At 53.3% G+C, this 16,812-nt stretch overlaps 1 protein-coding gene and 1 non-coding gene across 3 annotated transcripts; both read right to left on the bottom strand.

The window, feature by feature from the left end:
* Nucleotides 1–939: 939 nt before the first annotated feature.
* Nucleotides 940–15,664, bottom strand: RAC1 (Rac family small GTPase 1). Of its 2 annotated transcripts, none has more exons than XM_049788704.1 (6): nucleotides 15,521–15,664; nucleotides 8,398–8,469; nucleotides 7,137–7,283; nucleotides 3,173–3,235; nucleotides 2,745–2,904; nucleotides 940–2,517 (listed from the first exon to the last, which is right to left on the bottom strand). In XM_049788704.1, the coding sequence occupies exons 2-6, from the start codon at nucleotides 8,452–8,454 to the stop codon at nucleotides 2,387–2,389; spliced, it is 558 nt and encodes a 185-aa protein (XP_049644661.1). In that variant the 5' UTR covers nucleotides 8,455–8,469; nucleotides 15,521–15,664; the 3' UTR covers nucleotides 940–2,386. The 2 variants fall into 2 exon arrangements, with proteins under 2 accessions (XP_049644661.1, XP_049644660.1); XM_049788703.1 differs by having other exon boundaries at nucleotides 7,137–7,254.
* Nucleotides 11,188–11,328, bottom strand: LOC126031435 (small nucleolar RNA SNORA79). Its single transcript, XR_007503310.1, has one exon. It is a non-coding gene; the product is annotated as a small nucleolar RNA SNORA79 (small nucleolar RNA).
* Nucleotides 15,665–16,812: the final 1,148 nt, after the last annotated feature.

Below are 16,812 nucleotides of genomic sequence, written 5' to 3'. Positions count from 1 at the left end.
GTGTGTTTGCCTTGCATTCCCGAAGGACCGTGGTTCGAATCCCGGCATCCCATATGGTTCCCCAAGCCTGCCAGGAGCGATTTCTGAGTGTAGAGCCAGAAGTAATCCCTGAGCATGTGACCCAAAAAAACACCAAAAAAAAGCCTCACAAGAAGCTGAATGGTCATGACCCCCTCTTACACCAGGGGTCACTCCTGAGCCCAAGACCAGGGAAAGCATGAGCCTTGCACAAGGCTGACCCAGGGTCAATCTCCAGCATCCGACAGGGTCCCCCAAGCCTACTAGAAGTAGATAGCACATCGGTAGAGGGTTTGCCTTACACGCAACCAATCCACGACAGACAGTGATTCAAATCCCGGCATCCCATATGGTCAGGAACCTGCCAGGAGTGATTTCTGGGCATAGAGCCAGGAATAACGCAAGCACCACTGGGAGTGACTCCAAACAAGCCCCGAGCATACAGCTAGTAGTGACCCAAGAACTGGGCTGTTCTTGGGGCCAGAAGGAACCACTCAGCTAAGTAAATCAGCACCTGGCAGAGCGAGGTCCTCACCTGAATCTGCTCCCTAGATAACTGCCAGGTTTCTGGCAACCTGGGTAACATCCTGGGCATCCCATTTGGTCCATTGAGCCCTGCCAGGGGTAACCCGAGCACCCGTGGGTAGCCCCCCAAATAGTTGTGAGCCTGCATCCCAACATCACCTTCACAAATCCAGCCTGTGTCTCACATGCACTGCCATACACCTCTAGGACCCCTCTTAACCACCTAATGACCCATCTATCCTTGCATCTTGCGACATAAACCACTTTTGGGTTTTTAAGTCACACCTGGTGTTCAGGGATGGAACTGGGCATGCAAGGCAAGCACTTCTTACCTCTGCACGGTCTCCAGTGACGCAGACACAGAACAGCCAACTGCTCAAGAACTCAAGGCGACTCTTACCAGGCAACTGAGTCAAGGATTTATTAAGTCGTACATGCAAAACATACTGCTAATTGCATTAGCAAAAGATCAATGTAAAAACACTCCACAAGTCTGCAATTGTCAATTAAAAAAGTTTTGTTTTTTTGTTCTAGTGGTTGAAAGTTCCAACCTTGCATTCTCGCCAGGGGGGAAGGTTGTACAAAACTCCGTTAGCACGAGCACAGTTCTTCACAGAATCTCAGACCCCGAGCAGTGTTAGCGCAAGGAGGGAGCGAGGCTGCGGGGACAGAGGGTGGCATTAGTCAAGGTGTAGTGCTGGCTGCTGCAGTGTTAGGGAGGCCGGGGGATGAGGGGCGACATAATCTAAAATAGTTTTAAAACCATAAAGCTGCAACACATGATTTTTACACCTAGTAACTAGAAAACTAAGAAAGCATTGATTAGCTCTTGAGTCAAGGATCAGGAAAAAACAGGAATACATTTTTTTTTCCTAAGCTACCCCAAAAAAAGTAATGCATCAGGAAAGTTTTATAATACAAGGAGGCCTATTGCTCGTAAAGGGGGTTCTCTGAGAAAGGCCGGGATGAGCTAGTGCGGGAACCGACCAGTTCAAAGAGGAGTTAAAAACCCCGGGCAGGGGAGGGTCAAGAGAACAGAAACAGCTGAAGGAAACGCTCCCTTCTAATACCGACCTCGTTTCATCAGCACTGGACAGAAATCAACCTTCGAAACATTACCTGTGACTTTTTATTCAATTGAACCATTCACGTACATTGTAGTGTAAATTCATCTCCGTTAGAGTTTGTCAAAATACTGTCTTCACCTCGGATCACAAGTGCCCCCCTTACCCCACACCCCGCAACCCCTGGCCGGAGCAGAGTACTGCGTGGAGGCCGGAAGGTTCTGGTCCAATTCTGCACAGGCCCAGCACTGTCTCAAACATCCACTTGGGACTCGGAGCCCCAGGGGGCTGCACCCGCCATACAGTACGAGATTGGGGGGTTGGGATTCAGGTAGGGGGGGGTTCTTAGCCTGTGGCGTCATCGTGGGGGCGGCACAGGCTCCCCGGTGTCCGCCTCCCCTAACATCAGAAGCTACAGGCTCAGGAAGACACGGGCCACCCGCCTGCTACCGAGTTGGGGGGGTCTCGGCACAGTGCGGAGGCCACGGTCACAAGGGGTTTGGCAACTCGTCATCTGAGCAAGAACAGGGCTTTTGAGAAATAAGGCGTTAGGAAAAATAACGTCGTTTTCGGGCTCAATTTTAATAGAAGGTGAAAAGTTTTGTGTTTGTGTGGGTTTTTTTTTTTTTTGTTTTTGTTCGTTTTTTTAAACTCTTACATTTGAAACAAAGCCTTAAAATGACTGATTGGTTCAAAAAGGGTTTTGTGGGGAAACTTAATCTGTAACAAAAACTTGGCATCGAGTGGGTGGGCTGCACGCGGGGCGACGGGTGGGGCCTTCACAGCAGCAGGCACTTCCGCTTCCGCTTCTTGACAGGTGGTGGGCAGAGCACGGCCCGGATGGCTTCGTCGAACACGGTCTTGAGGCCCCGTTGGGTGAGTGCCGAGCACTCCAGGTACTTCACAGCACCTGCCGAAACACACAGGTGTTGGGAGGCCCGCAGAGGCACCCCCCAGCCCTGCTAGGGTCCCCTGGTGACCTTGGCTGACTCACGTGCAAAGCAGAGATGCAGGGATATGGGGGATAAAAGAACAGAGGTGCGAGGGGTGGAGGATGGTGGACAGAAGTTCGAGGGACAGGGAGATAGGGGACTGGTTCAGGGGATAGGGGAACAAGGATGGGGGGGCGGAACCTACCGATCTCCTTGGCCATGGCCAGGCCCTGTGGGTAGGTGATGGGTGTCAGCTTTTTCTCCTTCAGCTTCTCAATTGTGTCTTTGTCGTCCCGGAGATCCAGCTTGGTGCCCACCAGGATGATGGGGGTGTTGGGGCAGTGATGTCGCACCTCAGGGTACCACTAGGTCAAGTAAAGGGACAGGTGAGAACGTGCCACACCTGCATTTCGTCCACACCACCATAGGCCATGCCGGGCTAGGGATAGGAAGCTAGAAATGACTGGAAACAAGTCCAGCCTGAGGCCAGAGCCATAGCACAGCAAGAAGGGCATTTACTTAGCACAAATCCGTCATGGGGTAATCTGGGGACCCCAGATGCTCGGCTTGGGAAGGACCGGGTGCAATCCCATAGCACCCAGTAACAAGTCCCTGCTCCCTCTGCCTACTTACCTTCGCACGCACGTTCTCAAAGGACGCAGGACTCACGAGAGAGAAGCAGATGAGGAACACGTCCTGGGGAGATAAAGACAGGACAATGAGGCCCTAGCCTGCCTGCTCAGCCAACCCTCAGAACCTGCATGTGTAGCAAATGAGCTTCTTGGAGGACAACACCCTCCCGCCAGGGTGGCCCCTCACTCCTAACCCCCCCAAACCATAAGTCATTGGCACCAGAGCAGACACCTGAACTTGAATTCTCAAGAGACAGGATCCCTCTGAGACCCAGCACCCACCCAGCCTTGCTCCCTGTGGCCCGCCAATGGCCTTTAGCTCTCAGCTGGACCGGACAGGAAGCAGGAAGGGAGTTGGAACCACCCAGGAGAACCATGCCTGGCTCCTGGGGTCCGTGTTGTCTAGACATCCCATTTCTGGAGAGACAGCACTTCGTTCTGGAACACCTGAACCCACGCGACCCCGAATCACCCGCTGCACCTGTGTGTGACCCCACAGCAGCGCATGCACCAGTCTGGGCAAAGATGGCTCCCCAACACCATCACCGAAGCAGGGTGAGAGGAGGCGGCTGCCAGCCAGTTAGTCCACCCAGCAGAGCACCGGCCTGGGAGCCCACAGGGCCAAGAGAGGCATGGCCTCTGGGGGAAGGTGGGGAGCAGTGGGGCCTGTAGTCTGTGGTCTTGCTCACACGGAGCTGAGCCTGGCCCATCACTCGAGGGAGCTAGGAGCACAGGCTAGAAAACTGAGTGAAGGAGAGCAGAGCGAGCTTGGAACAAGAGAGCAGGTCGGGGAGTTTTACATACGGCGACAGGCTGGGCCTTGCCCCTGGAGCCTTTTTCCTTACCAAAGGCTTCTCCGACCTAGTAATGCAGAACTCGGTTGGAAGGGAATAGAAACGAGGCAAGCTCTGAGCTCGCACCCTGCCATAACTCAGGGTTGCCCCCCTTCTGGGCCTGCCCGCCACCCCCAACCCCCAGCACTTGGCACACTTCCCGACAGGAGTCAGCTTCTCCCTACAGCACACAGACCACACAGCCTATGCCATGGCCTCCCTGTGTGAGCGTGCCTGGGCCTGTCTCCCCAGCACCTCCCCCCAGTGCCTTTTCTATTGTCCCCCAGAAACAGGAGGGAGACACTCAGCACCCCAAATAGCAGTGGAAAGGGCGTTTGGCTTTCACAAGGCCACCTGGGGTTCAACCCCTGGCGTCCCACAGGATCCCCAGAGCCTGCCAGGAGTAGTTTCTGAGCACAGAGCTGGGAGTAACCAGAATACCTGTGGGTGTGACTTCCCCCTAATATATATACATATACATACTAAGAATTTTCTCTATAGCCCATTTGACTTCCCTACACCACAGGGGCAATAAATATTCTCCAGACAACTGCTAATGGTTCATGAACTCCACAAGGTTCCTCATGACATCAACCCCATGCCAGACATTAATGTACTGGCAGGAGGAAACCCCCCCAGCAAAGCCTACAGGTGGGGTCCACATGGTCAGTCCCCATCCACCCCCACAGGCCCTCAGAAGGCTCCAAGCTGGGCCAAAGGACCAAGCCACAAGTGGACGGGGGAGCCCAGATTCCCACCAATCTAGCACCCCATGTTCTCCCAGTGTGGGCTGTGTGCCTATAGGGGGCCTCATGCACTAAGAACCAGAGGAGCATCTCTCTGATGCTGTCCTAGCCTGGCTCTGCCTTGCACCTCAATGCTCTACAGAGCAGATTTCGATGGCATCAAGCTCAGCTCTGATTCTGTTGCCGTTCAGGAACCACATTTGGGGTGCTTGTGAGGAGCTCAGGGTACTTGGAGGCATCAGGGCCTGAATCCGGTTTTAGTATGCAGAGTCTAAGTTCAGTTCCTCACCCTAAATATAATGTGCATGGGGCTGCATCAGAGGCTGTTGGGTCAGTGGAGGCGGTACCAGCAATCCCAGAAAAGGGGGACAAGAGGGCCCTTGTTTGTGGTGCCAGGTCTAACCCAGGATAAGCCACTAGGGACAATGGACTGAGGTAGTCCCTCCCCAAGATATCAAGGGGCAAGCCCCAAGTGCCAGGACAGCAGGGAGGGCATTTGCCTTGCATGCTCTGACCTGGATTCAATCACTGGCATCCACTACGGGCCCCTGAGTCAGTAGGGAGTAACCCTTGAATACCGCCAAGTATGGTCCAAAACAAAAATTCGAGTTGGGGGGCCAGAGAGATAGCATGGAGGTAGGACGTTTAAAAAGGACGGTGGTTCAAATCCCAGCATCCCATATGGTCCCCTGAGCCTGCCAGGAGCAATTTCTGAGTGTAGAGCCAGGAGTAACCCCTGAGTTCTGCCGGGTGTGACCCCGCCCCCAAAAATCTTGCTGCTTGGGGCCGGGCGGTGGCGCTGGAGGTAAGGTGCCTGCCTTGCCTGCGCTAGCCTATGATGGACCGCGGTTCGATCCCCCGGCATCCCATATGGTCCCCCAAGAAGCCAGGAGCAACTTCTGAGCGCATAGCCAGGAGTAACCCCTGAGCGTCACAGGGTGTGGCCCAAAAACCAAAAAAAAAAAAAAAAAAAATCTTGCTGCTTAAGTATGGGACTGAGTGTGGGGCCACAAGGTTCAGAGGAGCTGGGGTCACACATGGCTCCCCTCAGGCACAGGGTGGAGTGAACTGAGTTTGGGCCCACAAAGGGGACCCCTGATGAAGTGGTCACATGTGCAGAGATCCATCTAGATCAATCCTTGCCCCTCCTGAAAGGATCACACCCAGCATAGCCCCATGGGGTGCTAGAGATAACCAATGAACCTACCCCACAACACCATGAAGCTTCCACAGTTTTTACCAAGAGTCACAGAATGTGAAAATAACTGGGGTCAGCTTGAATCCCAGAGGCTCATTTTTTTTTCATTTTATGCTAGGGTTACCCAAGAAAGCCCCAAATCAAATCTCGCCCTGTAGACTTTGGGGCTCTGTTGAGCACCCTCCCCAGAATCCAGCCAAGAGCAATCACCAAATGTCCCGGCTCAAAAAACCAGAGCTGTAATTGCCTGATGGCTGCAAGAGCCATTTCTAGGACTGGGGTTCACCTCCAAGGCTGGCAGCACAGAGAGGGGTCTGGTAGTGTGCCCAGGGTGCCCCAACCCCACCAGGTATGGCTCCCAAACCAGAAATCCAGAAGGACATGAAAAGAAAGAGGGTGAGGTACAGCCTGAAGCCTCAGCACTTACTCCAGGCTAAAGGATATGGCCCTTCTTAACATCCCTGGACGTGTCTCCCTGCACTGTCCTCAACCCGCGCTCCCCAGACTGGCTCAGAAATGAGTTTGGGAAGCAGCTCCAGGGGGTCTTGGGTCTGATCAGCAGCAGTCCCCATACTGCTCAAGGTGACCCCCAGAACACAGAGAGATCAGCGCCCAGCTCTAACTCAGGATCAGTGAGGATAGATCCCCCTAACCAAAATATAGGGACATTGTCTTATCACCCAGAAATCACCATGTAGGCTGAGATCTAGCTCCAAGGAGAAAAGAAAATAAACATGTATTTTACAGGAAAGTTGTGTTAAACCCCAAGATCAGCCTGACCAAAGGAAACATTTATATCAAGGTCCTGGGCATGGGACCTGGGATCCCCTCAAAGACCAATTAGGCTCCCAGTGACACATCAGCACCACCTAACTGCCTTGCTGGAGCTATTGCAGACACAGGGGCCCAAGGATGAAGGATGCTGATGCAGACGCTGCCTGGGGGATCTGCTGCTAGACCAATGCACCAGTGTACCCAACAAATCCAAGAGGTCACAAAAGTGAAACTACAGGGACACACAAGTGCTCAGACATCAGGAACAGGGAGTCAGTGTTAAATCAGGGGGATGCAGTGACTGACACCAAAAGCAGTGAGGTTAGAAGGGGGGGGAGAGGGAGAAGACACACAGCAGGGCGTAGGCCTCACATGCAGCCGACCAGGATTCCCTCTTTTGCCCCACATCCTCACCGTCTGTGGGTAGGACAGAGGCCGCAGCCTGTCGTAGTCCTCCTGGCCTGCCGTGTCCCATAGGCCCAGGTTCACTGGCTTCCCATCGACCATGACATTGGCCGAGTAGTTGTCGAAGCTGCGGGCCAGAGCAGTGGGCTGGTTAGTCTGGGCAGGGGATGCCCGTGAAGAAAAGCAGAGATGGGGGATAGGAGGGAAGAAATGGGAGCACACTGTGACAAAGGGCAAGTCACCGTAGTCAATCAGTCAGCTCCCCTTAGGCGGCTTCCCTGGCTCCTTCCACAGTGGGAGGCCAGATGCCCTGCACAGCTCTCCTTTGCTGTGCCCTTCGTTGGCCACATCTACCTCGCATGTGTGAAGTGCTGGGTCTGATTCCTGAAGAAGTCAGTGAGCTCTAAGCAAGTCGGGCAAATCTGAAGCCCTGATGTTGAGAGTTTCCAAGGAGACACTACAGGCTTGGGCCGATCTGGGCTGGGTGTACGGGAGCATGGGGTTGGTTAAGCCACTGTGAACAACTCTACTTGGCATCCCCAAGTGGGCAGCTAGTTCCATTTGATGGCCCCGGAGCGACGGGACAGTGGAAGGGCATTTTCCAGGCCAACCAGGATTCTAAACCCTGGCACCTCATATAGTTCCCTTTTCAATGCCAGGAGTGATTACTGAGTGCAGACCCAGGAGTAGTAACCCTCTGAGAATCACCAGGAGTTACCCTCCCCTAAAAAACCAAACCAGGGGCCGGAGAGATTGCATGCAGGAGGTCAGTGGTTCAAATCCCGGCATTCTGAGCATGCCAGGAGCGATTTCTGAGCGTAGAGCCAGAAGTAACCCCTGAGCACTGCTGAGTGTGGCCGGGCGGGAAAAAAAAAATAAAACCAACCAGCAGTCCAGGAATGGTGGATGAGTCTGCAGAGCAGATCGGGGTCACTGGCAGAGCTCCCCCCCACCTTCCTCCAGTTTGCTGCCAATGGGAAACAAGAGCACAGAGCCAGTCTCTTCCTCCCTGCCCCCCCCTTACCCACACCCCACTTTGCTTTTTCCAAAGCCTCAACACCAGCCAGCGTCCCACGGACTGCTGGCCAGAAAAAGCCAGTTCAAACCTAATGTTCTATTTGAGGTATGGGTGGGGCCCCTAACTTCCTCTCAGTTCCTCAGTACCTACAATACCCTTAGGGAAAAACTAAGCTAGTTTCATCACTTGACATTATCTTTCCAAAAAGGCCAAGTACCTTATGAGGCCTTGGTACTCAGGGCTGATACTTACACAGTAGGGATGTACTCGCCAGGGAAGGCATTGGTCGTGTAGCTGATCAGGAGGCATGTCTTACCCACGGCTCTGCAGAAGAAAGAGGGGACAGTCAGCAGGGGACAGGCTGTATGGCCTGACCACTACAACAACTCAGAGAAATCAAGGCCACACACCAAGATACTTACCACGTAGGAGTTTTGCTAACCTTTTTGCTTAACGCCACAGAGAGTTTGGCCCTGAAATGTGAAGTGAATAAACTGGAGCTTTTCAGGAGCGTAGAACTGAGAGCCTTCCCAGAAAGTGGGTCTGTGCTATTATTAGCACTAAGAATCAAAAAACAGAGTCCTGGGGCCAGAGAGATAGCATGGAGCTAAGGCGTTTGCCTTTCATGCAGAAGTCAGTGGTTCAAATCCCAGCATCCCATATGGTCCCCTGAGCCTGCCAGGAGTGATTTCTGAGCATAGAGCCAGGAGGAACCCCTGAGCACTGCTGGGTGTGACCCAAAAACCAAAAAAAAAAAAAAAAAGAGTCCTGAGCTATAGCACAGCGTAGGGCATTTGCCTTGCATGTGGCTGATCCAGAACGAACCTGGCATCCATCCTAGGCATTCCATATGGTGGCCTGAACCAGGAAACCAGGAGTAATTTCTGAGCAGAGCCAGCAGTAACCCGAGCATCACTGGGTGTGACCCAAAATCAAAAAAAAAAAAGGGGGCAGTGAGGTGGCACTAGAGGTATCTATCTGCCTTGCAAGCGCTAGCCAAGGAAGAACCGCAGTTCAATCCCCCGGCGTCCCATATGGTCCCCCCAAGCCAGGGACGATTTCTGAGCTCTTAGCCAGGAGTAACCCCTGAGCATCAAACGGGTGTGGCCAGGAAAAAAAATCCAAAAAAAAAAAGTTGGCAGGTAAGTCACAAGGATGGAGAGACACCATGGGTCAGTTTGTTTTAGGGAAGGGCACATCTGGTACTGCTAAGGGGTCTGTGCTCAGGGGGTCACTATCCACAAGTTCTGGGGACCACACGCAGTACCAGTTGCAGGCTGAATGCCTTACCAGTGGTCCTCAAACTATGGCCCGTGGGCCACATATTGTATTTTATCTGTTTTGTTTCTTCATTGCAAAATAAGATATATGCAGTGTGCATAAGAATTTGTTCATAAGTTTTGTTTTTACTATAGTCAGACCCTCCAATGGTCTGAGGGACAGTGAACTGGCTCCCTGTTTAAAAAGTTTGAGGACCCCTGCCTTATACTGTCCCAGAAACTCTACGTTTCTTCTTGCCAACATCTATCTTCCATCCCTCTATCCTGATTTTATTAAAAACTAAGGCAAAACCCCCTTGCCCAAAGCAGTCATTATCTGACTTTCACTGGGGGGGGGGTGTCCTGTAACTCAACTAAGTCCCCGATGACCTAATGCTTGCTAAGTTTGGGTGCCCCCTCCCTCTGCATGACACACAGCTGGAGTCCACACAATTTGCTTTCTCTATTCCTCATTTTGGGAGCTTGAGGGAAACCCTCCCACCAGGGCAGATGACAAACCCTACATCCTGCCAACACTAGACTCCCAGGGAATGCTACTGAGTGCTGAACCCCAGCTGAGACTCGCCAGCCTGGGCTGATTCAAACATGACCTCATGGCCAGGCAGCAGCCAGAACCCAGAGCTTCTCTGAAAAAGCGTCTTCCTGGGTGGCATCTGACTCTCTCATACACATGGGGATGCCCAGGAGATCTGGGGCGGCTGGAGGAACCAAACCTTCCTTGTATCTCTGTTTCCCAACTCTAATGTGAGTGCAAAACTAGGGTCTAGAGCACTAGGACAGCACAAAAGGCACTTGCCTTGAACGGGGCCGACCAAGGCTTGATCCCAGATATCCCATAAGGTCCCCCAAACCTCTCCAAGAGAGATCCCTGAGTGCAGAGCCAGTAGTGGATCCTGAGCACTACCAGATGTGGACCCAAAACAACAAAAAATGTACTGGGTGCTAAGGATGTTGCTGTATTTATGCAAGTATTAAATTTTTAGAACTTTGGGCATTACACAGAATTACAGATGTGGGGGCTGGAGAGAGCACAGCAATAGGGCGTTTGCCTTGCACACAGCCAACCTAGGATGAATGGTGAATTCGAATTCCGGCATCCCATATGGCCCCCCAAGTCTATCAGGAGCAACTTCTAAGAGCAGAGCTGAGAGTAACCCCTGAACACCACCGGATGTGACCCAAAAACCAACAACAAAAAAGAATTACAGATGTGAAAACAGTAGATCTATCCAGGTTTGGGGGAGGCACCATCCACACCCTCAGGCAAGTAAAGGCATCAGCAAATGGGGAGCTAGAGACCAGCAGCCCTGGGTAAGGGTAAAGGGCAGAGACCTGAGTGAGGGAGGGGTGGTGGGCAGGAGTCTGCCAGGACCCCAGGAAAACACTCAGTGGTTCTCAGAAACCCAGCGGATCCTCGGTGTGCATTTAACATGGAGAAAACTGGGCCAGAATGCAGGGGAACAGGAAGTACCCCAAGCCTGATGAAGCAGGGACCCAAGTGGGTTATTTCAGGAGCTCCCAGGCATGCAGTGCAGCTAGTGGGGCTGGGGAGACAGGAGAGAGAAGGAAGGACTCAGGGCCCCTCTGTGTGGCTGTCTGAGGGTTCTCGCATATAACACACCTGGACTAGGCCAACCATGGGGACTGAAAGACTCTAGGTCTCCAAGGTTGTTCTTCGAAAGGCATCACAGTGGAGGGACAGGGTCTAGGTTCAGGCTACATACATTCTCCCCATTACCCTCTGGAACTCCATGTCATTTTGAAGTGTCTGATTCCGCAAATATCAGAGAATAAACAGATAATTCCATTATCTAACATTCTCTGAGTGAAGAAAATCAAGTTTAATTTATGATGACCTAAAATCCCAGTGCCAACGCTCTCGGCAATAGGAGGAACGTCATCAAATTGACTGAAATTTTACCATCAATCATCATTTGCTAAAAAGAAAATAAAAGCCTGGAGTCTATGAAGACCATCACATGGTAAAATTCTGACTTTCAGCTTAATTACATACATAGCCTTTGTCTAAAACATTTACTTAACTTCTAGAAATGCCAGAAAAAGAAGTGCCCTTTCTCCCAGTAGATAGAGGATGCATCTGGGTACATATTATATTCTCTCTCTTGCTACCCCACAACACACGCCAGAGGCTAAACAAACTAGAGCCCTTTTTTGCTCCCCCCAGGCAGCCCCTGAAGAATTCACCATTTGCAGCAGGAGAGGATACATGGGTATGGGGGGGGGGGGTGATCAGCAACCGGGTGCCAGGCCTGGCACCTCATTATGGTCCTGTGGACCCCAGCAGAGCAGGGAAGCAGCCCTGAGCACCTCTAGGTATGGCCAAAAACAAAAGTTACCCCTTGGTTTGGAATTTCCAATTTCTCACATTTAACTGTTTAAAAACCACCTTTCTGGTCTTGGGGGGGGGGGTTTAACCCTAAGAAACAAACATGACTTCTGGAAAGCACTTGAACCCCTATTTAAAATCTACTTTGGGGGCCAGAGCAATAGCAGAAAGGGTATTTGCATTGCATGCAGCCAACCCGGATTGGGTTGGATCTCTGCAGCACCACGAGGAGTGATTCTTGAGTGCAGAGCCAGGAGTAACCCTTGAGCCTGGCAAGGTGTGGCCCAAAAACCAAAAAAATTAAACAAGTATTTTAAAAATTACAAAATCAGGGCTGAAGCGATAGCACAGCAGTAAGCATTTGTCTTGCACACTGCTGACAAGGGACAGACCCAGGTTCAAGTCCCAGCATCCCATATGGTCCCCTGAGCCTTCCAAGGGAGACTTCTGAGTGCAGAGCCAGGAGTAACTTGAGCGCTGCCGGGTGTGGCCCAAAAACAACAACAAAAAAAAAATTTATAAAATCAACATTGGGAGGGCCAGAGTGATAGCACAGCGCACAGTGGAAGGGCATTTTTCTTGCACATTGGCAACCCAGGAAGACCTAGGTTCGACCCCCAGCATCCCATATAGTCCTTCCCATCAGCCTACCAGATTTGATCAGTTTGTGGGTTAGTTTTGGTTTTTTTGGACACACCCGGCGGCGCTCAGGAGTTACAACTGGCTCTGCTCTCAGAAATCGCTCCTGGCAGGCACAGGGGACCAAAAGAGATGCAGGGATTCAAACCACCATCCCTCCTGGGTTGGCTGCATACAAGGCAAACGGCCTTCCGCTGTGCCCCCCCCCCACAACGTTTGTGAGCAGAGCTCAGTAACCCCTGAGCACAAGGTGTGGCCCAAAAGCAAACACACACAGGGTTGGGGAGTCTAGGATGTGGCTCAGGGGCAGGGCACCTACATCCCTCCCTACTCACCTGTGTGCAATCCACAACTTTGACTCCAACAGAAGTTTCTAGAGTATCAGGGGTAAGACACTCCATACAGGGCAGCTCAGTAGGAGCTTTCCAGAACCTGCCTCAGGGTGAAGACCCAGGAGGTCTCAGAACCCCACTTTCCAGGGAGCCCACAAGCTGGCAGCCCCCTCCTCAATAAAAGGGATGTCCTCAGTGGCCACGCAGCCCTATGATCTCACAACAGGCTTATCTGCAGAGCAGGGCAGGTCCTGGATAGCGGAGGGCCTGACTCAGCGGGCACCGGATGCCAGCCGAGTCTACATAGGAGCAGCGAGGCAAACGCCCGAACCCATGCTGGGCCAAGCCGGGCATTGGAAGCCAGCTGCCTCCTGGTACCTGGAGCCTAAAGCCAAAATCTGGAGCTCAAGCTCCTGAACAGGTGACAGGCGAAGAAACAACCCCCTTTAACAGCATTAAAATTGACCCAAAGGGTGCCCACCAGAGTCAGTGGCAAAAGATAGTGCTGCAGGGACCAAAGTGATAGCACAGCAGGGGAGAGTGCTGGTTCAACCCCCAGGACAACCAAGATTCCTGAGTGCATAGCCAGGAGTAATCCCAGCACACCAATGGGTGTGGCCCCCAAAATAACCCTGACCCAAGTTTCTCTCTCCTATACCCAAAGCCAATGAAGCCAAAGCTTGCTCTACAGGAAAAAGCCCGTTTAGGAAATTACAGGCTAGTTAGAAACTGATCCTAGGCACAGGAAGGTTTGAGCAAAGGCTCTGGGCCAAACTCCCCAGAACCTGGAAATGTGCGACTTGTGGGACCTCAATGTCTCTTCGGCTGCCACTGCCTGAAACTCTAAGACGTGCCCCGACTTCTTAGTTCCCCAAATGAATAGGAGACAAACACAAACTCCTTATGGAGTCCTCGGGAACACCAGCTAGTCAGGCAAGAAAAAAATAACTGCTAGTATGAAAAACTGCTACACAGAATGTCCTGACAACCTGTCCTCAACACTGTTAGCGTTCTAATTCCCACAAGTCTGGCTGGCAGGAGGGAACCGCAGGTCTGAGCAATGATATTGTGCAGGCAGTGGTCCCCAAGCACACCTCCTTTATTTTTTTTTAGTGTGACCCAGCAAAAAAGAAAAAATAAAAACTCCCCAACACCCTGAGAACCAGAAAGCTAAGCAGGGGTGCAGTAGGCAGACAAGATGGGCCTGAGTTAACCCTTAGGGTCCCAGCCACACTGCTCAGGGCGATCTGTGTGGCTTGATGGGATGGGGTGGCAGCCCCTAAACTAGCTGCACTGACAGATGAATGAGTCAATATGTTGGGATCAGCCCAGAATCTCAGCAGCGTCAGATAAACTGAGTGTGAACTGCAAGGTTTGAGCTTTACTTTGGAAATCTTGCATAAGGCCAACTCCGGGTGAAACACACACACACCCTCACACCTTAGGGTCCCCTAAGCCCTGCCAGGGAGATCCCTAAACACAGAGGCAGGAAGAAGTTTGAATTTTGGGCCCAAATATCACTCCCCCCACCCCCGCAAACATAGCACTCGTGATTGGCTACTCCCGGCGATCAGACACTGTTCCCCCACCACCAAAGTCGTCTCATTTCATACCCAAGCATGAAATAATTACCAAATCAACATTTTCAGCGTTTAAACGAAACCCAAAATTCGTGTTTCGGTGTCCCTAAGCGAAACTAAAGGCGACTAAACCCTCAGCAAACTTCCCCAACAAACAGAACTTCCCTCCTTCCCAGAGTTGTTGGGGGGAGGGAGCCGCCTCCGTGCCCCAGGACCCTGTCCCTGTCCTGGAGAGAAGCCGGACAGGACTTCGGGGTGTCCGCACGTCCCCCGAACTCCACCCCAGAGTACCCCACACCCCACCCCACCCTGGCGAGCCTGAAAATCTCCCTCCAAACCCAGCGGGCACGTCTGTCCTCCTTCCTCCCTCCTCCCAGTCTTGCTGGCCCAGGGCAGGCTGGGGGGTGCGGTGCAAGCGCCCCCCGAGGTACCAGGCGCGCCCCGGACCGCGCGCGCCAGGCTCACACTGCCCGGCTTGTTCGCGGGGCGAGGCCAGGGCAAAGCGCAACAGCCGAGGCTTGTCCTCGACGTGGAGGGGAGAGACGGCCGCGCCCGGGTCCGAGCCGAGCCGAGTTCGAGCCCAGACCCGGGCTTAGGGTGTTTTTTGGGGATCCGCCTTGGCTATCGAACTCGATTTGATTTTGATTTTTTTATTTTTTTGCAGCCTCAAACTATTCTGCATCCAGAAGCAGATAAAATAAAAAATAAAAAACTTCCACTGAGGCCATTGCAAATTGTCTTACAAAAAGGTTTTGTTTTGTTTTTTTTTTGGGGGGGGGGAGGTTTGCTTTTTCACATTTTTTCATTCCAAAAAGTGGGCCCCAAGGGGCAAGCGGGGGAGCAAGTTTTCGGGGTCCTCCACCACCACCAGCAGCAGCAGCAACAGCTCGTGCAAAACGTGGGGTGGGAATAGCCGAGCGAGGACCTTCGGATTCTTTTTAAAAGCAATCTAAATGAAAGGAAACGAAGTGCAATCAAACTGGAAAAAATAAAGAGGGGGCGCCCCGACACCCCCACGAGGCGAGGCGAGGCGAGGCGGGGCGCAGGGGTGGAGCCGGCGCGTCCCCGAGGCCTCCGAGCGCCCTGCCCTCCCCCACAAGGAAGAAAGCAGGGGGGAAAGACGCCCCCCGGGCCCCCCAAAAAGAAAACCCGCCCGAACCCCGAGCCCCGAGCCCCGATCCCGGAGCACGCACTCACCCGTCTCCCACCACCACACACTTGATGGCCTGCATCGGGGCCGCTCGCGGGGCCGCGGCGCCGGCGGCCGGGCGCGGGGGCGAGGGCGAGGGCGCGGGGCGCGAAGCGTGGGAGGCCGGCGGCACGGGGCGCGAGGCGCGGGGGGCCGCCGCGGGACACGCCGCCTCGCCCAGCCGCCGACTCTAGGAGCCAAAGGTTGCCAGTAGCGGCCACCACCCAAGGCGGAGGAAAACTGCAGAGAAACAGGAAATGGCCGCGCGGCTCACATCCGGCCGCCCCTCCCCGGCCCGCGCCCGCGCCGCCGCTCCCAGGCTCCCGGGCTTCCGGCCGGCTTCGGGACGCGCTCGGCAGCTCGCTCCGGCGCACTCGGGTCCACTCGGCTGTCTTCGGCAACGCTCGGCGACGCGCCCGAGCTCACTCGGGTTTCCTCGGCCGCGCTCGGAACCGCGCTCGGGTTCGCTCGGGGCTGCTCGGCTACGCTCGGGAATGTTCGGCTATGCTCGGGACTGCTCGGCGAGGTTCGGCCGCGCGCTCGTTCGCACTCGGGTTGGCTCGGCCGCGCTCGGCGGCCACCGCCGCCATCTTGGCCCGCTCCCTAGTGCGGCCCCGCCCGCCAGCACTGGGGGCCTCCAGGACTGGGAGGGAGCGCCGCCAACCCCACCCGGGCCGCCTGCCTCGGACCCCAGCCCACGTCTGTCTAATCTCTCTCTCTCCCGGCTGACCTTAAGGATGCTCCTCACGCTAACTGTTCCATGCCAAATGAATTGCTTTCTAGAAAGTTCCGGATTTAAGTGATTGAAGGAAGAATAAGAAAGGGCTGAGCTCGGGGCGCCTCTTGTAATTGGAAGGCCCTGGGTTCGATTCCTGAATTTGCAACTTTCTCTTTGGGGGCCTGGGGGGATGGCAGAAAGGGCTGGGAAACTGCTGGCAGGCTGAGTGAGTCAGCCCAGGCCTATTGAGCACTGTTTGGGAGCTCCCCCCCCAAAAAAAAAAAAAAACAATACTTAAGTGTTCTATATTCCAGCCAAAATTGTATTGACTAGGGCAGGAGTTATAGTACAAAAGGTAGGGAGTTTGCCTTGCACTCTTACCAACTACGGTTCGATTTTCAGCATGCCATGTGGTCTCCTGTGCAGCACCAGGTGTGAATCCTGACTACCGCTGACCCAGGAAAAACAGAGATTGAATGTTTTTCTCTAGGGGGTTGCATTTACTTTCTCTTATTTTAAATTTTTCTACTATTGTTAATGCACTGGGCATTTACTATTCCCAGGTTTTGTACCCATGGAAGG

The sequence above is a fragment of the Suncus etruscus genome, chromosome 15 (genome assembly GCF_024139225.1).
Source record: "Suncus etruscus isolate mSunEtr1 chromosome 15, mSunEtr1.pri.cur, whole genome shotgun sequence".
Lineage (NCBI taxonomy): Eukaryota > Metazoa > Chordata > Mammalia > Eulipotyphla > Soricidae > Suncus > Suncus etruscus.
Note: the sequence above shows the minus strand (reverse complement) of the source record. Positions and strands in the feature narration are given on the sequence as shown.

What these genes read in the sequence shown, in the direction of transcription:
- RAC1 (XM_049788703.1), bottom strand. Translation starts at nt 15,555, where the DNA reads ATGCAGGCCATCAAGTGTGTGGTGGTGGGAGACGG. An exon ending in TTGAGAACGTGCGTGCGAAG is followed by an intron (nt 2,905 to 3,172) that starts GTAAGTAGGCAG and finishes TACTTGACCTAG; the next exon opens with TGGTACCCTGAGGTGCGACA. An exon ending in GGCCATGGCCAAGGAGATCG is followed by an intron (nt 2,518 to 2,744) that starts GTAGGTTCCGCC and finishes GTGTTTCGGCAG; the next exon opens with GTGCTGTGAAGTACCTGGAG.